The 21,963-nt window shown below is 37.8% G+C and overlaps 2 protein-coding genes across 4 annotated transcripts in view; one reads left to right on the forward strand and one right to left on the reverse strand.

Annotated features, from left to right (window-relative positions):
* Nucleotides 1-21,963, forward strand: part of LOC135201787 (sulfotransferase 1C4-like) — a 37,150-nt gene that overhangs the window by 9,600 nt on the left and 5,587 nt on the right. For all 3 annotated transcript variants that reach the window (XM_064231040.1, XM_064231041.1, XM_064231039.1), the window contains exon 2: nucleotides 19,544-19,725. In XM_064231040.1, coding sequence (XP_064087110.1) covers nucleotides 19,558-19,725 — 168 coding nt within the window. In that variant the 5' untranslated portion in view covers nucleotides 19,544-19,557. The remainder of the gene's footprint in view (nucleotides 1-19,543; nucleotides 19,726-21,963) is intronic.
* On the reverse strand, nucleotides 5,346-9,247 carry LOC135201786 (sulfotransferase 1C4-like). The gene is made up of 6 exons (XM_064231038.1): nucleotides 9,076-9,247; nucleotides 8,488-8,633; nucleotides 7,270-7,477; nucleotides 6,949-7,075; nucleotides 6,039-6,341; nucleotides 5,346-5,556 (listed from the first exon to the last, which is right to left on the reverse strand). The coding sequence occupies exons 1-6, from the start codon at nucleotides 9,241-9,243 to the stop codon at nucleotides 5,444-5,446; spliced, it is 1,065 nt and encodes a 354-aa protein (XP_064087108.1). The 5' UTR covers nucleotides 9,244-9,247; the 3' UTR covers nucleotides 5,346-5,443.

Genomic DNA, 21,963 nt, shown 5'->3' on the forward strand with positions numbered 1-21,963 from the left:
TATATATATATATATATATATATATCTATACATCATATGTATATTGCGAGTATATTGGATTACTTGTGTATAATGATAGGTATACATGAATCTATGCATTACCATTATAAACGTTCCATGCAATAAGCAATTAGTACCCTGATAAGATGAACTGCAAAATACCTCATTCACCATTCTCTTCTGCATCCATAAACATCTCTCTCTCCTCTCTCTCTCTCTCTCTCTTCTCTCTCTCTCTCTCTCTCTCTCTCTCTCTCTCGTGTCAGTCTTGGAATAGATTACAAACAAAATGAAGGGCATCTTTAAACCTTTCAAAATATTTTTTGAAATACGAACGATCGGAAGTAAAGATAAATTCCCAAGAGAGCTAAGATGTAAGGTGATGTCAAATTCAGTGGTCACTACGTAACTATATTCTATGTGATTATCATGGAAACAAGTAAAGAATGCCCCGAAGTTTCTTCGGCGTAAGAGTGTTTTCTGTGCAGCTTATAATCAAGGCCACCGAAAATAGATCTATCTTTCGGTGGTCTTGGTATAATGCTGTATGAGCCACGGCCCAAGAAACTCTAACCACTGTCCGGTGGTGGCCTGCCATATATCTTTCCCAGACGCATGATTATGACTAACTTTAACCTTAAATAAAAAAAAATAAATAAATAAAAACTAGTGAGGCTGGATGGCTGCAATTTGGTATGTTTGATGATCCAAGGGTGGATGATCAACTTATCAATTTGCAGCCCTCTAACCTCAGTAGTTTTTAAGATCTGAGGGCGGACAAAAAATTGGCGGACTGACAGACAAAACCAGCTCAATAATTTTCTTTCATGGAAAAAAAAAAAAAAATGCGTTTCAAAATATCCTAGAATGGTGACGACAACAAAATCACACGAGAGACCTTTCCTCAAGACTCCTCCTTCCTTCTGGGCGATATCCTCATTGAGGACATCCACCATCACTCCACTTCTCTCGGAGTTCAGTAAGGGGGTGACGCCCCTGGCCTTCATCAGCTCTTCGCTCAGGTTTGTGTTCAAGAAAGCTTCGAGTTTCTTCAGCTCTCCTCCAGAGGGTTTGCCTTCATGGCCTCGAAGAGCGTGAAGAGCAGGTTTGGGTGGTTCCTCTTCTCCAGCGCCTCTTTTAGGTGAAGCCTGTAGGGGCCGGATATCAGTAGGAAAGTTAGAGAGAGAGAGAGAGAGAGAGGAGAGAGAGGAGAGAGAGAGAGAGAGAGAGAGAGATCAAATTAAGGTACAATGCAGTCTTATTGTTAGTTTCGCGAGGAATGTATCCTAAACTATTTAGAAACTTCAAATTAATTTACGACCTAAAGACAAAGTTTCGGTCCTAATTAAATTATAAATACAGCATAATACCTTTGCTGCTGCCTTTCCCTGTCAGCTCCTTCCACAGGAATAACTGGCCATTAAGGAGTTTCATTCTTCGGAGACGTTGAAAGGAAAAGGACTTTTCTTGATGAACTCTCTCTCTCTCTCTCTCTCTCTCTCTCTCTCTCAGGATACTGTGAATCAACAGTAATACCTGCTCCATGAAATAAGTGAGCACACGATGTCTCCTCGGAGTGACTAACAAGTCTTTGAGACATCCTAATCCTTGTAACTCTCTCTCTCTCTCTCTCACGATACTCTGAATTAACAGTAAAACCTGCCCTTGAAATAAGTGAGCACACGATTTCTCCTCGGAGGGACTAACAAGTCTTTGAGACATCCTAATCCTTGTAACTCCTTGTAACTCTTTCCCCCTCTCCCTCTTTCTAGTGTAATAACACTAAGTTTTCTACAATGCCTTCAATAAGTCACTGCGACTCGACCGGCTAATCTGGTGCCACTTTTATCCCCTTGCAAGTATGAGGTCTATAGTTCCCACTTTTATCTCGAGTCTTGTCATAGCCCAAATTCATTATGAACTGTTGTTATCTCCCCTTGAGTTAAAAATTCGATAATTAGTTGATATATCTTTTTTTTTCCGATTACTCTCTCCCACCTGCATCCAACCTTATCTTTTCAGTTTTTTTTTCGTTTTTTCTTCAAATCCAAAAACTTCCTCAAAACATATTTCTCGTTACGTTGTAGCTGTATACATGAGAGCCATCGCACGGACCCCTGAGGAAAATCGCGTACCCGAATCACGCGAATAAATACGGAGAAAGCAGGAAACACGAATCATCAAGATCACAATTTATGTGTTCATTTCAGACATTATTATGGCTATCATGTTATGCTTGTTATCAATGTACACATCAGAATGCCGCGCATTCGACCATATACATATCCGTTTAAATTCCTTATCTCTCTCTTGCATATTTGTTAGTTTACGCTCGTAAAGAAACACAAATGTCTTATGTCTTGTTGTTACTCCCTTTTTCTACCTGTCGAGAGAGATGGACTACATTGGGGCCCGCATAGGCCTATTATATGAGCAATGGCCCGTGCTTGCATAACTTACAGGCTGCTCTATGAGTAAGAGCCCGTGCTGGCATAAGACCAGCTCATTCAAAAATAAAAACACCACTCTTGAAAAGATATACAGGCTGCTCTATGAGCAAGAGCCCGTTCTGTCATAAGGCCAGCTTAATCAATAACAACAACTAATGAAAATTTTGCGGGCTGCTCTAGGAGCAAGAGCCCGTGTTGGCACAAAGCCAGTTAAATCATAACCAACCAATTAACAAATAAGTCATAGCCAGAATCTGATTAACGGCAAGCAGGATTGACAGTGAAACTGGGTAATCAGAGATCTTCAGATTGCTGATTTCATACGCCCTCCGGCTCACGGTACTTGGGAAGGTATAACTGGTGGAGATAAGGTTGAACCCTTCATTAATTACATTATCATGAAACAGAAGAGTCGAGAGAGAGAGAGATAAAGTCAGTGCAAAGACGTTGCAAGATACTTATCGATAAGCAGTTCCTCATCTCCAGACAAGGCATAGAACTGACGATGCAATACCAAAGATTCGATTGTCATTATATTTTACATCTGTGCTGTACAGTCAAGTAGGCCTAACCGATATATTTGACACAGAAGACCGGGGAATAAATCTGACCACATCACCACTTATTTGCTCGATAGCCGAGGGAGAAGGCGTGTTTACGATCGTGGCGATATATACGTATAATATAAGCTCAGAGCCTCAGACCCATGAGAATCTAATGAGTCCCATCATGACCTGACGACGGTTGTGCCTTGAAGAGGGTGCGTGACGCTGCGTTGCTCGCCCTCGGGCCTCTGGTGGTGGCTACAGAGACGTCCCATTATTCCTTTGTGGTTTGAGTTATCGCAGTCAAAGGGAGATGGGAGCCTGCAATGACATGAAGCCTCTGCAGAGCATTATCGCCCATCGGCCTGGGGGCACATCAGAGCGTACCGAGGAAGATGTCTGTGGGAATGGTACTACTAAGCGCAGTCTGGATTGGTCTAGGCTTGGGTCTAGGGGACTTATAGACGTTGCGAGACGGCGGTGTCTATGCTGTTTGGTGCTTGCTCGCTCACACTGCGTCTGATAGCGTGACAGGAATAATGAATAGTAGAATACTGCTTTCATTTGCAAACAATGGGCGGAAAAATAGCACAGGGATCAAAAATATAAAAAAAACAACCTCCTGCAACTGACAAGCGTAGTTCGATGTTCTTAATAGATGATGGAATGTAAACTAAACGTAGTACTCGCATTATATTTTGTCAGTTGCATTGATATGCAACCAGTGGCGCGTCATTTCAGATTTTTCTTGTGGTGGGGGTGTGGGCGGCAAAGTTTAGATTCTTATGGTATGGGTGGGATGGCGAATGTAACGAGCCCTATCAGCTGTGGGTAGGGGGGCGCTGTAAGGGGGCCCCACCCAAAGAAATTTATGGAAGTTTGTGGTCCTTTTGAAGCTATATAAGATGCAGCTGGGAGTGAATTTGATTGTTATCATTATCACTATTTTTTTTATAATTATTTCAAAGGCTATGGTGGCAAACCAAGCCTTAGGAAGCCATCAGTGTCTTGAGGGGGCCAAGTGCCCCAACCCCCAAAATGACGGCCCTGTACGCAACTGATTCAGTGATTTCTGGAATGTGTCTCTCAGGTTAGGAAGACCCAAAATTTTCCTTTAAAATCGCGGGTGAAGTGTACGGGGAGATTCCGGAGTTTTACAAGCCAACGGGAAAAATATATTAAAACTTAATAACTATCGGAATACCGTACTTTTAAAGCAACTGGCGTAGAATAACGAAACTCAGCCATTTTAATTTTCTCTATTATTAAACTACCAATATATATTTTATAAGAACGATTTATGAATTAACAGTGTCAAATCTAATATGCGCTGGGATGCACTAATATTTGTGAAATAAAACCATATCCAGTAACGAAAACTTTATTTATATTTATAGTTCAGACAGCATTTTCTTTACACCATTTTCATCAGCTTTCTAACATTTTCTTTATTATATATCAGTTTTCCCGTTGATTCTATTATATTGCACCCACTTATTAGCCTCATACTTTACATCCATTCCCGCTTCCTTCAATCTTGCTGTCAAACCCCTCTAACTATTATTAAGCGACCTCATGTTCCATTTCCAAAAGGAGACACTTGACACGGGAGGTAAGAAGGGAGATAGGATCGTACAATAATCTAACAAGGACGACATTGGACACCTTCCTCTTGCACAATGGATGACGTCAGAGGCTTTAAGAATTCCACCTCTCCTCTCTCTCTCTCTCCTGCTTTACCCACTTGTAAGACAGACGAATCAATTTGTCTGAAAGTCTTGGTCAAAAAGTGACATGAGGATTATTATTGCGTAATATATTGAATTAAAATTACCTTTTACACCCTCATCATTCTATTATTCACTATCACCAAAGCTATAAACATCATTATTTGTAAAAATTTTCCTTATTCATTAATATTTTCATTCCTTAATCTAATTTAAGGAGAGAAGAGAAAAAAGGTACAAATTATGGCTTTGTGGGTTTTAGGAAGAGTGCATAACTCAGTCAATTTAATACGCGCTAGTAACTTCGAATAAGCATAGAATTTAGTTACTTGAAATGGTTCCTGGTTAAATATTTTTCTCGTTGGTGTTTTGATCTATAAAGATGGTTCGTTCATGTTAAAATAGCGTTTAACTAAAACACAGAATTTACTTTTCTCTAACAGTGCGAAGACAGAAAATAGATTTGCTTTTTTTAAGCGGCCTTTAGGTGGAACAAACGAAATAACTCTATTAAAATTTGTCTAGAAAAAACAAAATAAGTAAGAGAGATGACAATGCACTGACAACACATAACAGGTCCTTGGAACAGAAAAATAAGAAGGCCCCAAAATAAAAATTCGGTATAGTAGTAGTTTTTATTAATCCTCTGTCATGTTTTATCTCATAGACGTAAAATGTTATCAAGTAAAATCTGTAACTTAAAATTTACCAGTTTTCTACTTTAAATTCCGTACTTGAATTCAAGACCGAGATTGTTCAAGTTCTTCTGAACCCATTGGTTGACCTTCGCGTCCATTTCGGGGGTGAATTTGTTTTTCCAGTCTCCAGATTCTCCTGGAAAGAAAAATGGTTTTTAAAAAGATGAAACTTATCTGTTAATGTTGCAGTGTATAGAATATACAGTGTTTGTTTTTAAAATTACATTCCTTTAGTAAGTATAGTTTAGTTTTTACTTTGCATATACACTCTATACCGTATGAAAATATCATAAAGTCACTTTTTTTGGAAAGTAATCTGTAAATCCCATCCAAATGATAGAAGAAATTCAACTGCCCTAAAGGCCCGAAAAATGAAAGCGATTTTGTCACTGATCAGTCTTCTTGCTCATTGGTTAAGAAACATGCCTCTGTAGAAAACCAAGTTTATGTGAAAATACCTACTTGGTTTCCTACAGTGGCTTTTTTTTCTTAACCAATCAAGACAAACACGAAGAATATGTTTTAATTGCTGAACACTGATAACAGCATTTCAAGACATTCACAGAGCTGCAGCTCAGTACCCAATTATCCCTCCACACTGGACCACACTGACATTACCCTTTCTGAAGAAGCCTCCGTCTTTCTTGACGACCTCGTTATTGAAGGCTTCCACCGTGACTCCCTCTTGCTCGAAGTTGAACACAGGGGCGTTGTCCCTCGCCCTCATCTCCTTGAAGGACGTGTATTTGACTATACCGTCCAGCTGGGCATCCGTCAGCTCAGTGTTGAGGAAAGCGTCCAGCTTCTTGATCTCTCCCAGAGGGTTCGCTTTCAGGTCCTCGTAGAAGATAAAGTGGAGGTTTTTGTGGTTTCTCCTCTCCCAGGCCTCCTTCAGGTGCAGCCAGTATGGGCCGAATATCACTGAAAAGAATGATGTTGGGTAATTAGGAACACGTTACTAAAGATTAACTTTTAGGTTGGTTTGTTCTGAACTGTTGTGTCAGGCTGCTCTCTGCTTGATTCTATGCTAAACCCTTGTCTAGTGGCCTGATTCTTTTGATTGTACAGCTGCGTTCTGTATATGTCTGCGCTGCAAGCTATGTCCTTACTGCAAAATGGTTTCTTTTTTTCTCTATATTGCTTTGTGCTGTAATGTACTACCTATATAAACTTCTATGTATCGTTATGCTGTTAATGAATTATACTGCACTGTTCTACTCTGTTTAAATCTGCACCACCTCCATCTATATAATGCCATGCTTTGTTGAATGCCGAGCTGTTAAAGAATGGTTTTTGGTTTTATAAAATTTCTGTCATATATTGATAAGCCTAATGCAGATAGCTAACAAATCTCAGATCATTAAGGGAGTAAAGCAAGGCAGAGAAAAGAAACTGCTGTCTCAGTAACTTCATGTATGGAATGATCCCAGTAAAACTACGTTGCCTACGAAATGTCAGTCTTCCAACCCTGAGGACCAAGGGGTTAAGTATCACAGCAAAATAACAGAAATGTTATGGCATAACTCACAGTCGTCATCGAGGAAGTACTGTACGAAGTCTGCAAAGCTTCCAACGTAGTCATGCAACTTCATTAGTCTTGAATGGTGGTGGAATGATACAATGACATCCTTCGGGTTCCTCGCTACGTAGATCACCTGCAGACGAAGGAAAGAGAGCAAACTTTGAGGACTGGGTGACTGTAGTCTCAAGAACAGTATAAGGATTATTTCAAACAACATAGATGCCCAACAACCTGCTATATCTGTATAATAATACTGACATAATGACCACAGGAGTTACTAAATCAAAAGTAGATTTAGGAGGCAAAATAAAACGTATAAATAATAACCTTGCACGTGTCTAGTAACGAAGGTGACATTAAAGAAAACGGCAAGTGTGTTTTGATAAGCCTAGGGTCGGGGAAGTCTTCTGTCAATTGCACGTGCATCCCATCTGCAGGATTTTTGTTTGGACACACTTTCTTGAAAGTCACATAAAATGGGTCGTCTGATGGGGGAACTTCTCCCGGTTTCAGCGCTGGGAAGAGCATGTCCATCCTGTAAAGAGCAACCAGCTAGACCTAAGTGTTTATTCACAAAGGCTACCTCGAGCTTTCTCTAGTGTCTTTTAGAGAACTAACCTGAATAGAATTTAGGCCAAATACCAAGTGCTGAGACCTATGAGGTCATTCAGCGCTGAAACTGAAATTGACAGTAAAAAAGGTTTGAGAGGTGTAACAGCTGCACAATGAATCAATTGTTAGGAGAGGGTGGAGAGTAAGAATGAAGAAAGAGAATATGAAGGGAGGTACAGTAATAGGGATAAAAGGGGTTGCAGCTATGGGCCGAAGGCACTACATCTCCTACGGGAATCGTCTTTAAGAGTCTATAAACACTGGGACTCAAGAAACGCCTTTTCTATCTTGTCCAGTGGGGTACATTACTACATTCTCCTTGACAAATACGAAAGTCCTTCTGATTAATCTTATATTGTTCAGCTGATTTGAAGTTGGTTTAAAGCGAAAAACACTTAATTCCTCCAAGTTATGTTTAAGGCTCAATGAAACTATTCCATTTTCTCATTACTCCTTTCTTAAGGGGTCATGAGAAGCCATTTTTTGTGTTGCTTTGTTTACAAAACTGGATCTCTGTTAGTGGATCAATAGAAGCCATTTTCTGTTGCTTTGTTTACAAAACTGGATCTCTGTTAGTGGATCAATAGAAGCCATTTTCTGTTGCTTTGTTTACAAAACTGGATCTCTGTTAGTGGTTCAATAGAAGCCATTTTCCGTTGCTTTGTTTACAAAACTGGATCCCTGTTAGTGGATCAATAGAAGGCCATTTCCTGTGTTGCCTTGTTTACAAAACTGGCCCGAAGTAGGCAAATTCAAATATGCTTCAGTTCACCCTGTAGTGCCATTAAAGTTAAATTACCTTTCCCCAGTTGCAATACATGGACAAAATCTCGATTGCTGAAGGAAAAAACAATCAACAAAACCCAAAGCTATAAAATGTGATAATGAAGCTAATGGAGGAAAATAATCATGAAAAAAGGAAGAAATACCCACTCGATGAAAGGCGACCTCGTCAGGATGGGCAGGCGGGAATCTGGATGGTCCAGGTCGGGGCTGTTCATCATCGTCCAGACGATCTCCTGGGTCCAGGTCGTGCCACACTTGGGCCACGTCATCACCACCACGTCGCTTTTCTTGTGCTACGGAGAGAGAGAGAGAGAGAGAGAATTATACCCTAGGTTGATGTGAGGGCCTAGATACGGACCTTGATTGCTGATACGATACCTACTGATTATTATTTCCGTTTGGATCGAATAGTACGATATATATATATATATATATATATATATATATATATATATATATATATAGATATGTTATATATATATATATATATATAATATATGTATATATATATGCATATATATATATATATATATATATATATATATATATATATATATATATATATATATATATATATATATCAATATATATATATATATATATATATAATATATATATATATACTCGAAATTATTAACCATAAAAGTTGTAAGTTATCATTTAACATTTAAAGATACAATATCCCCCATACAAACAACTCGTTAACTAATCATAAGTGTTTTACCTATCACCTACCTGGAAATTATAAATGCGATCAGCGACGGTCTGGAACCTGGTGGCGAAGAGCCACCTGCCGGGCATCAGACGAATTAAACCGCCTGTGTAACCCTGGAAATCCTTCATCTGTTTCTCCTTTTCGGATCCTTCCAAAGGAACCACTTCGTGGCCACTCTGCAGCTTCATCTTCCTCGAACGGATCCTAGGAAAGAGTGACAGAGATTTACTTTCTCTTCTCTCTCTCTCTCTCGTCTCTTCTTTCTCATCTCCTCTCTCTCTTCTCTCTTCAAAATGTCCGAGACTCTACCACCTTTCACACGTTAATTGACTCAAGTTTACATTCTCATCAAGCCAGTTGATGAGTTTGTTTGCTTGTTTGACGGTCGAGTGCGGTTATTAAACACAAACAAACGCCATCAAGGAGGAAGTTCAATTTGCCTTAATAACGACAACAAAAACAACTATTAAGAATTATAGTTAAATGGGTACTAACAATACCTATAAGATTATATATGTAGAGAACAACTATGGCATTTATGCAACAATTCGTTGTTATTATTATTCTAAATAATAGACAGTCGTCTAGTATAATTTTGATGGGATTAGAATGAATGAAAGAAAAAATTCACGGTTATTTTATGTCTCCCAAAATGTTGATAAAATATATAAAACAACAAACAAACAACCCTTGAACTCACTTTTAAAAACTACAATAAAATTCTACATACGTTTATTGTTAAGTGAATGTACATAGTTGCTGTACTAGACGACGATTGCTTACCATCTTAAAGGTTCCAAATACACCTTGGAACCTTTTTTGGCCCATGCACCCTTTCACCGTATGTCAGAATGTCATTCCCCCACCGCCCTTTTCCAAAATTGTCTGCCTCGAAAAGTTGCATTCCAAATGGTATGCATATAATACTAAAAAGCCCATGGCACTGTGTTTTGTGTGATCCTAGAATCAGTTTGAGCCTGCCTATCTGTGGTCACAACGCCCCCCCACCGAAACTCTGAAATTCCTCTCCTCCCTCGGGAGAAATTCCCCCTGGTTGAAAACCCTTGTGTCTAGTAGAAAAGTGCCTTTTTTTTAAGTTAAGAGGAGTTCGGAATTAAATTCCCTACTACTCATAATGAATAAACCAGCAATAAATACAAAAAGGGAGGATGGTGTGAAATTCATTTACTGTTTACGTAATGCAGAATTGCTGTCCTATCTATTTTAAAGCAAATATCTTTGTTTCCTTGTCGTCTGCATTTGGACTTAAATCTTCTCACTATGCAAGTAACAAAATATACTCTTAGTGGTTGTTCTTGTGAAAAAGAAAAACAGCAGTAACAACACAATAATAATAATAATAATAATAATAATAATAAAATAATAATAATAATAATAATAATAATAATAACAGAATAAACTTAATTTAACTAACAAATGACGGAAGAAACCAGACCCTTGAGCAGTAAGTGGATATCTTCACCGACCTTGAACATTATGCGAACAAATTCATCTGTCTCATCTCGGACTGCGTACAGCATCCCGTCACGTCCCATCCTAAGGGTTGACAACGAGAATTCGAGAGTTCACCTCTCTCTCTCTCTCTCTCTCTATTTATATATATATATATATATATATATATATATATATATATATATATATATATATATATATACACACATATATATATATATATATACATATATATATATCTATATATATATATATATACTATATATATATATATATATATATATATATATATATATATATATATATATATATATATATATATATATGACACGTATATGTTCTTAGGAGAGAGAGAGAGAGAGAGAGAGAGAGAGAGAGAGAGAGCAGACCTTATTCTCTAAACAAACAAACAAGTGTTCTTCACTCTTTTAAATGATAAATTATCGGCTCAAAGTTTATCGTTCATTAACCTCTCCGCAGAAGTAAACTTCATCAAACGACTTTCAAAACAACTCGAGTGTTGTCGTCCAGGAGGGCGTCGATTTATCTTGGGCCTCGGACTACGTTCTCCACGTCCTCCGCCCATACAAACAACAACGTTACGGTTACGAGCCGAAGATGCAGAACTGTTTACTTGAAGCTATATGTTCTGTTCCTGATATCACAGACGTTAACAGATGCTTATTCGGATGGGCAATTCCCTTACGCTATTTATATCCACCTATTGTACTTCGTGTCGAGATTCCCCAATAACGACACAATAACTAAGATCGGTGACATTGCTAATTTCAGGTTCTTAACATTGATAGATTGAGGTTATTATTATATTCACAACAATTACTCACGTATCGACTTCAGAAATGACTTCCGGGACCTCTGATAAGTACACGTACTGGTTTTTAACAGAAGGGGAAGATGCAATAACTATGCCTGTGATCACCGGGATAGTACTAAACTGAGGCAAACCGGTTCGCGCATCCAGCACTTGGCAACGCGGGATTAGACGATTTATGACGTCACGGTGCGGTTCAAGGCTAGGTATGCTGATAAGCGAACTTCATTGCATTAAAAGTAATTTATCCTTCCTTTACTATAGAAAAAAACTGCATTTTAGAAGGATTAGTTATAAACAACATTCGCTATATAGGTGATTTGTCAGTTTAATTTTGAAAGCTTTTGCAAGTGCCATAATTCATTCGAGATTAATGAAGATTATGCGTATATGTAATATACAGGATAAACTAAAATGTTATAATGTAGACCAAATATTAGAGACAGAAAAGAGAATGAATCACTAGAGAAAAATTGTACTTAAGTGACTCTGTCTGGTATATAATTTCATAGACGGTTATAATAAAACTTCAGCTGTTATAACATCTCTAAGAGTTTAAGGAAGAAAAGCCTGAAATCATTTATTGAAGATGTTTTTCTTAATTATCTTACAAGATGAAAAAACATTAATATCTAACGGTGGCTGCCGGATAACACTAGAAAAACAGAGCAAGAGGAAACTGTAATGAGAGAGAGAGAGAGAGAGAGAGAGAGAGAGAGAGAGAGAATAGTATATTACGATAAATTATAGTCTCATGAGGGGAGGAGCAAGAGAGTAAACGAGACTGAAACTGAGAGAGAGAGAGAGAGAGAGAGAGAGAGATTTAATGAATGGTATATAATGAACGAGAAAGTAAACGAGACTAAAACTAGGAGGAAGAGAGAGAGAAGAGAGAGAGAGAGAGAGAGAGAGAGAGAGAGAGCACTTCTCTCGCTCTCTCTGTATGTGGAGAGCATTAGCCTATTCATTCTCCTTCATGATGTAGCAGTTAAACGGTCGCGTTGGCCATCCCCCGAGAGCTTATAAGGCCGTCTGCTTCAAGCCCCTTGAGGCGAATACAGATGATGCCAAAACAAACTGGACTCAGAGAGCAGGTGTGTTTGTTCTCTTCACAGTCCAGAGAGCGACGCTTACCTTTTTTTTCATAGCAAACAATTTTTGTCACGATCCGTCTTTATTCATTTAGACCTTCCTCGTCCAGTCATGAAAGTTTGTGCGTGGGTTAACCGTTGTTCGTGTTTATTGCCTTCCGGTTTCCCTTTTTTTTTCTCTCTCTCTCTCTTTTTTCTAGATGTGTTTGTATAATGCTTTCTTTTCTCCATTTGGCAAACACTTGTAGCACTGAATCGCTTCCGGTCTTTGACTAGTATTGCGCCATCATTTACTGGTATTTTATAATATTTATCAACATTTAACCTATTATACTCTGTTGCTCTGTAAAGCCAACGTCTTTGTTATGCTACTTTCATTCGTTTTCATATGTGTATATATATCTATCTATATATATATATATATATAATATAATATTAAATATATAATACTATATATATATATATATATATATATATATATTTATTACTATATATATATATTATATATATAGATATAATATATACTTATATATTATATATATAATATATTTAATTTATTTATATATATATATAATATATATATATTATTATATATATATAATTTATATATAAATAAAGGTTTTTGCCACGAAGGAAAAAATGAAAAAGCGAGATAGCCAAGTACTTTCGGTCCTATTCGGACCCTTTACTGAGGCAAACTGATTCTACAAAGAACAACATAGTCAAAAGAAGGCTTAATATACAAACTGACACTACCAGATTAGCCATAAGGGCGATTTTCACTCTACAGAAAGGAGGAGTCGCCAGAGGCTAGCCACACCTTGAAGGATACCCGCAGTAAACAAGTGATTCTTCCAGAAAACAGTACATTTTGAAAAAAACACAGGAGCATATACAATTTAATATCATGAATTTTTACACAAATTTTCCCAACAAAAATTATTACTAATGAAAGACGAAAGAAAATATAAATATATATATATCGAACCAGAGAGAGAGAAGAGAGAGAGAGAGAGAGAGAGACAGACAGACAGACAGAGACAGAGACAGAGAGAGAGAGAGAGAGAAAGAAATAATAACTATATACATGTGGGACTAATTTATTAGTTGTTCATTTATTTTGAGGTCCTTCATAACATCTTACAAATATATGGGTCCAAATGGTACATTCCCAGACTAAGATTTAGGTTGTTTTTATTAGTGATTTGTATAATTGCCGATTCCAGTAAATTTCTTGAAACATAATCATTAGATCTAGCAATTACCGAGGTATCACCCCAATTAATACAATGAGATTTTTCACTCAGATGGATAAACAGTGCATTTGATGTCTGGGCTGTTCTAACTGAATACATATGCTGCTTAATCCGAACACATAAATTTTTACTAGACTGACCAACGTAAAACGATGGGCAATCCTTACAAGGAATTTGTAAATGATGTTGTTGATTTGTTACGGGACTATCTTATTAGCATATCTTTAATGGTATTGTTATAAGAGAACACTACATTAACATTAAACGATTTAAATATTGATTTTATGGTTTCAAATCACGAAAATAAGGTAAGCTAAGTAGATTTTTAGGCATTTCTTTTCCATTAATAGCAACATTACTTTCTCTCTCTCTCTCTCTCTCTCTCTCTCTCTCTCTCTGGTTCGATATTCTCTCTCCCTCTTTCACTTGCTCGATATATATATATATATATATATATATATATATATATATTATATATATATATATATATATTTATATTTTCTTTCGTCTTTTCATTAATAATAATTTTTGTTGGGAAAATTTGTGTAAAAATTCATGATATTAAATTGTATATGCTCCCGTGTTTTTTTTCAAAATGTACTGTTTTCTGGAAGAATCACTTGTTTACCACGGGTATCCTTCAAGGTGTGGCTAGCCTCTGGCGACTCCTCCTTTCTGTAGTGAAAATCGCCCTTATGGCTAATCTGGTAGTGTCAGTTTGTATATTAAGCCTTCTTTTGACTATGTTGTTCTTTGTAAAATCAGTTTGCCTCAGTAAAGGGTCCGAATAGGACCGAAAGTACTTGGCTATCTCGCTTTTTTTTTTTTCTTTTTTCCTTCGTGGCAAAAAACCTTTATTTATACATAGCATCACGTTTTATATACTTCGTGATCAAGTTATTCATTATATATATATATATATATATATATATATATATATATATATATATATTATATATATATATATATATAATAATATAGATATATATATATATATATATATATATATATATATATATATATATATAGATATATATATATATATATATATATATATATATATATATATATATATATATATATATATATATATATATATATATATATATATATATATATATATATATATATATATATATATATATATATATATATATATTATATATATATATATATATATATATATATATATATATATATATATATATATATATATATATATATATATATATAGAGAGAGAGAGAGAGAGAGAGAGAGAGAGAGAGAGAGAGCTTTTATCATATGGAATGGAAAGGGAGCCTGATGCTTTATTTAGCCGAACACCTGTTTACCATAATGGAAAAGAAAATTACGAAAAAGGGTGGGAAAAATGTATGAGATTTAGACCATTTTTGGGGCATAGGGAAGGCCTGTCACAATTGTGCAATCTGCCGAGTACTGGCATTTACGAAGAAAATGCGTGAAGGGGTGAAATGACAGGAGTTCCGAGGCCACCAATGACCTCGGAGCCACCAGTTCATGTGGCTCCTTGATCGGTTAGTCCGAGTTTGGAGCTATAGGCCTACCCCATACCTCTTAATTCCTTTTGCACTTTACCAAACTCGAACAAGTGCCTGTTCTTGTAAACAAACAGCTTAATATGAACAAACTAACAATTTCGTGACGGATAAGGTCAGAGGATAGAACGATGAAGTGAGGGATAGCCACTGATAAGACGAAATACCTTATCAGGGGACTCACAAGATAATGCTCACCCATGACCTAGAAAGAAACTCTTGGCTCAGCAAGTATGAGAGCAGCATTAGGAACATATTAGCTAGATATGATGGTTATTTAATTTTAGTTTCATTAGTGAATATGATACAAAAATATTTATTCATATCATATTTAAATAATTTTTATAGACGAATTTCCTATGAGAGAATCCAACCTCAGAGAGCAATTTTTTTTTTATGTGACCAGAGAAACATCAACTTTTGCGGAATCTGCACTCGAGTCATCTGAAGACCCGGCGGAAGACCCAGGCAATGTACAGGGGCAAAGGGAGGAAGTTGGTCTCTCTGCACTCCTGTCAGCTCCTTCTTCCATAGAATCCTCTACCTGTAGTCTAGATGGTAAAACTACTATGGGTCCAATACTGCAAGTGAAGAGTAAAGAAAAGGTAATGAAAGAGGACGTGATGCCAACACGCGCGGCGACAAAATCTCTTTTGTTACCCATGCAAGCTAATGCTGATGTCAAGACGACAAACTCCGAAGTTATTGCTCCACTTTTCTAGATCTCTCCCACTGACTATACGCTGCTCTATAGAATATAGAGCGTTATGCGTGTGCGTCTCTCACTCATAACACTTCACCTCGATCTGTATAATAGTGCAATCAAGATTCAGGAGTCTGTCTGCAACCAGAAGTGGATCTTGAGAGCATAGATATCTATGCGTGAGAACCAGTATCTTACATATTGCATTTGCCTCACTAGTACATGCCCTGGGAAAGACAACTGAAAGGAGCGGTGTTGACACATGTGCCATAGAGAGCGGCACCTGCTCTTCTGCAGTGCTCCGAGGAACTTATGGTGGCAAGGCCTTCAAGAGGGCAGTGGAGTACCACATCATCAATGCATTGGCAATCATGATGATGAATTTGATGCCATCTTCGATGAACTTCAACCTGAACCCCTAAGCTTACAGTCTGTGGAACTAGAGCAGACCCATCATGAGTGAGATCCGAAAATGGTTTTTTATAGGATAGTCAGTCCTATTAGCAATCCGTGTGCAAAAACAAAGAGAAGCAAGGAGTTTGAGAGCTGGCACAATATCTCGACCAATACCTAGAGCAAATTGATATCTCGTTGCACCTAATTAGTTCCTGCAGGCAAGGAGAATGGGAGGGGTACCTCACCGGTTTAGAGAATCAATCGAAATACTACTTTGCCCATAACCTCCTTAATTATGCCAGGTTGATGCCACTTCATATTGCCCAAATGAATGCACTGGAGAAAGACGACCCAGCAACATGGGAAAGCCCTCAAGTCTGGAGAATTTGTCATGAACAAATCTGAAATTCCATTCATAAGTTTGTTTAATGACCAAGCATTGACATTTTTACCCTTTATGTCATATAGTAATGCCACATACTCCTCAAAATCTGCCTCAAGGTCTTCAGCAGAAGATACCCCAAGATTAGAAGAAGTATCCAGAAATTTGGGCTTCCATTCTTCCAGCAGTTTCCAGCAGGTTGGTTTTTCTTTGTAAAAGATGGAAGAGTTGTAGTTGTTGCCTGTGAAGGCATAAAAACCGATAAGTGACATCTGTGCTGGTGTTGGGTCAATATCACTCATTTTTCAATATTTGCCGGTGTTGGTATCTTGCATGTAAATTATCATCCAGGGGACCAACTGGACTGTACTTTGCTTCGGAAGAGTAATGAATCACACATTTCAAGATGCAGCGACTACTGTCCGTCAAAGGAATAAAAACTGATACCTTATCAATGCCTGAGATAATCTGAAGGATAGAATTTATCTAAGGTTGTTTTTCTAGACCAGAATATCATGATGTTTCTTAAATCGGAGTCATTTAGAGACCCCCTGCTACTCCCCACCCACACAATGCTAGCTCATCAAATACATAAGGCTTGATTAACTAAATGAGGTTAAATTTTTAAGTTAATAAGAATTTGGTTTATATTTTGTGTGTAAATGTAATGTATGGTATCTTTTCCTTAAAAATGGACCCATCCGGAAAGAACCCAGCTTTTGTTGGGTGCGTTTAGGATTTGGGTTTATTACTCAAGATATTCTTATTCTTCATGAAATTCTGGTCTAGAAAATGAACACAAAGTGATGCCTGGCTCATTTACAGCCTGGCCTAAATGGAGTCAAATTCGTAGTGAATTTTTTTAACTGTTAACTAGTGTGACGTCATTCACTTTTCGAGAATCACCCAATCACTGGCGTGCAGTGGGCGGGGCTTAGCTGCAAAGAACCATTGATATCGCTATAGCAATGTCATTAGTCTTAGTTACTGTATTACTGTTAGAGAAACTCGACACGAGGTAAACGGGTAAAGATAAATAGAGTAAGGGAATTGTCCATCTGAATAAGCATCTGGTAGCGTCTGTGATATCAGGAATAGAACATAAAGCTTTGAATAAACAGTTCCGTGTCTTCGGCGCGTAATACTCATTTAAAGAGTGAAGGAGAACACATTTTTACTTAGAGAATAAGGTCTGCGCGCTCTCTCTCTCTCTCTCATTCTCACTTATGAACATAGTATACGTGGTTTGAGTTTGTGTATAAGTGTGCAAATATAAAAATGTAACTTTTAAAGGAAGTCGAATACCCTTATGTAGCCCAGTACAGAAGGAAAATAGAACAATAGGGAGAAAAACACGCAGAAAAGAAAATGGATGTGTCAGTCAAGGAATAACATAAGCAGGAAAGGAATTCCAAAGCTTAGATAGCAGAGGTAAAAAAAAAAAACTGCGCCAAACGGAGAGGATTGCGGATTTGCTCCCACTTTCAGTAGTGGGCAGATATTTACTTCAAAATAGACAGGACAGCAATTCTGCATTATGTAGAAAGTAAATGAACACCCCCCAAACTACACCCCGTTGTATTTACTGTGGGCATGTTCATTCGGAATAGTATTGTTTGTTTGTATGGTGTTTTTACGTTGCAGAATGGGACCAACGGCTTTACGTGACTTCCGAACCACGTCGAGAATGAACTTTTATTACCAGAAATACACATCTCTCACCCCTCAGGGGAATGGCCAAGAATCGAACTCGCGGCCACCGAGGTAGCAGGCCAAGACCATAATCGATCACGCCACTGAGGCGCTCATTCGGACTAGTATGGCATTAATGATTCCAAAATCTTTTCTGTAAATTCCAAGGTTCGTTTGGAACCTTTCAAATAGTAAACAATCGTCTAGAACAGCCACTATGTAACTTCTCTTTACATGAAAGGTATGACTGGATTTTAAAGTCGTTTTATTAATATTTTATTAATATGGGAGACTTAAAATGACCATAAATGTTTTTTTTCATTCATTCTAGTCCCTTGAGTGTGATACCAGAGAACTGTCAATTATTTAGAATAATTACAAAGAATTGATGCAGAAATCCAGTGGTTGTTCTCTACATTTACTGAATTATTCAGGTTATTGTTGCAAACATTCTTGTAGCCATTATCATTGCTAGCAATCTTGCTTAAGAGGTTATTATTATGAAAAATAATGTCTCATATATTTCCAGTAATTCTATTGTTATTCTTCTGACTACTAATTTTATCAGTCGTTGTTCTGTTGTCGTTACCAGGGAAAATTGAACTTCTCACTTGATGGCTTTTGTTTGTGCTTAATATCGGCGCTCGACCGTCAAACAAGCAAACCAATTCATCAGCTGCTTTGTTGAGAATGTAAACCGAAGTCGATTAACGTGTAAATGGTGCTAGGGTCTCGGACATTTTGAAGAGAGAGAGAGAGACTATTAATTCAGTCTGTACTATACGTGCATAGGAATATTTAGTACAATAATGCAAAACAATATTCACGTCTCTCTCTCTCTCTCTCATTTGTTGATGGGGCTTCTGTTAAGTTTTTACTAGTGATGTTTTGCATTATTAGTAATACAAAACAACATTAGTAAAAACTTATTAATGTTGTTACTAATGTTAGCAAGTTTTGACTAATGTTGTTTTGCATTACTAATAATGCAAAACAACATTAGTAAAAACTTAACAGAAGCCCCATCAACAAATGAGAGAGAGAGAGAGAGAGAGAGAGAGAGAGAGAGAGAGAGAGAGAAGTAAATCTCTGTCACTCTTTCCTAGATCCTTCGAGGAAGATGAAGCTGCAGAGTGGCCACGAAGTGGTTCCTTTGGAAGGATCCGAAAAGGAGAAACAGTTGAAGGATTTCCCGGGTTACGCAGGCGGTCTTATTCGTCTGATGCCCGGCAGGTGGCTTCTCACTCCCATGTTCCAGACCGTCGCTGATCGCATTTATAATTTCCAGGTAGGTGATATTGTTGTTTTTGATTGAGTGGCCTTTTGCCAGCACGGGCTTTTGCTCATAGAGCAGCCCGTAATGTAAGTGATAGGTATAATTCCTAGAATTATTTAATGAGTTTTTGTATGGGGATGGTTGTATCTTTAAGTCTTAAATGATAACTTATAACTTTCTGACGGTTAAATATTTAGATACACATACAGACACACACACACACACGCACACACACACACACACACACACACATATATATATATAATATATATTATAATATATATATAATATTATAATATATAATATGATATATATATAATATTTATATATATTATAATATTAATATATATATATGTTAACGAATTCCGTTACCAGCTCTTTCTAAAAATCCACCTTAAAACTATCTACTATATGAGAGTAGAGTGACAGCCCTTGAAACAGCAAAAATGAAACTCGAACACGATCAGAAAGGACAAAATAAAAACACTGCGTATATAACCTTATATAACAAATATATTCATATTCAAATGGATGCCACCTTGATTACATAATCACCTTACAAGCAATAACAACAATCTCCCAGCTAACAATCGCACCAACAGGAAAAGAGAAAGCTACAGGAGATTGTGAAGACACACCCATACTATAAGGACAAAATCATAACAATTGCAGAGTATTAATGAGTATATAATGCAGACTAGCGATCCAATAAATCAATAAGCTGATACTGCAGATTAGCGATGAAATAATCCTATAACGATACGGGTCACACACATATACGTAGGGGCAATCCCTCCTTGGCTGACGCATGTCAGCAAAAGGTTAATTCTTGGCAATAACTCCGCACGGACTGCAAGGAACGATCTCGCGAATACGACAGCCACTAGGGATTGGGGTGTCAAATGTATTTCGCCGTGTTTACTATAGTAGATTCACATCAACCGTGAATTTGATGTCTAGGCCAGTCCCTTACGACGCTCCTGATTGGCTGTTGATAATCCAATCGCAGGGCTGGAAACTCTCAGTCTCTCTCGAGAGTTCATATGGGCAGGATGTATGTTCCACCTCTCCTTTCAAAAGTATCTCTCAGGAGAGCTCGGAACGCAGATGGTGCCTAAGTGAACTCTCGAGAGAGACTGAGAGTTTCCAGCCCAGTGACTGGCTTATCAACAGCCAATCAGGAGCGTCGCAAGGGACGGGCCTAGACATCAAATGCACGATTGATGTGAATCTACTATAGTACCTGCGGGTTAATTACAGTCGACCCCCCGAAAATAACGGCATTTTCTTTAATAAGCAACCCAAATACTATAGGAAACTGTAATTTCAAAGAAATACCCGACGCAGAGTTGTTACCTAGATCTACCAAGCGCCGATTGACGACCTCAGGGAAACGTTGGAACATCGAGGCAAACGCAGTGCAACGACATACAGAATTATCGTCTCTTCCGACGACTGAAGATCAGAGACACCTGAGTGGTAGGTACGTCTCACTCGAGCCAAGCAGGTGAGACGCGAAGTCTTTCTCCCTTCACACGGAATTCAATCAAGCTGCAGATACTGCCTATCATGCCTACGACGTCCAAGAACCCTTCTATTGGGAGGCTGTTCACAGATTTAACGTCCTGCGGATTCACCGACGCCGACGAAATCCCACTCTGCTAACCAGTAACCACTGAACGCACCCACACACGCTGGCAAATATGAAACATACAAACATGCAAAACGATGGGAGACCAAAGCCCCGTACACACTATGCATCATGATGTTCGCAGTGTTAGATGGATGCGTTGAAAAACGGCATTTTCAACACGAAGCAGTATCACCAACGTGTTGTTGGGGCCAAGCCATTTCATTGCACAGCTCAGTGATTCACCAACGTTGAGAGGAGGAGGATGTCTGCTCACCACCACCCGCCAAACCCCTTGAGAGGACAAGGACTAACACTACATTTTATTGAATTACTGAAGGAGCCTCCATCTGTTTGGAACATCAAATGCAAGCATTACAAGATGAGAAACATCAGGAGTGCAAGCTTGTTGTAAACTGTACATTGCGGAATGAAGACATTACTAAAAAGCTGCACACGATGAAGACACAATTCTACAGGGAAATGTCTTCAATCAAAGCATCACAGAAGTCTGGCATAGTGTGTACCATGCTTAAGCATGGTACACAAAATGCCATCTTGTATCAGCTACGTGATGCAGTAGTGGTGTTGAAAAGATTAATAGCAGCCAAACTGTACTA

Source organism: Macrobrachium nipponense, chromosome 28 (genome assembly GCF_015104395.2).
Source record: "Macrobrachium nipponense isolate FS-2020 chromosome 28, ASM1510439v2, whole genome shotgun sequence".
In the NCBI taxonomy this organism is placed as follows: Eukaryota; Metazoa; Arthropoda; class Malacostraca; order Decapoda; family Palaemonidae; genus Macrobrachium; species Macrobrachium nipponense.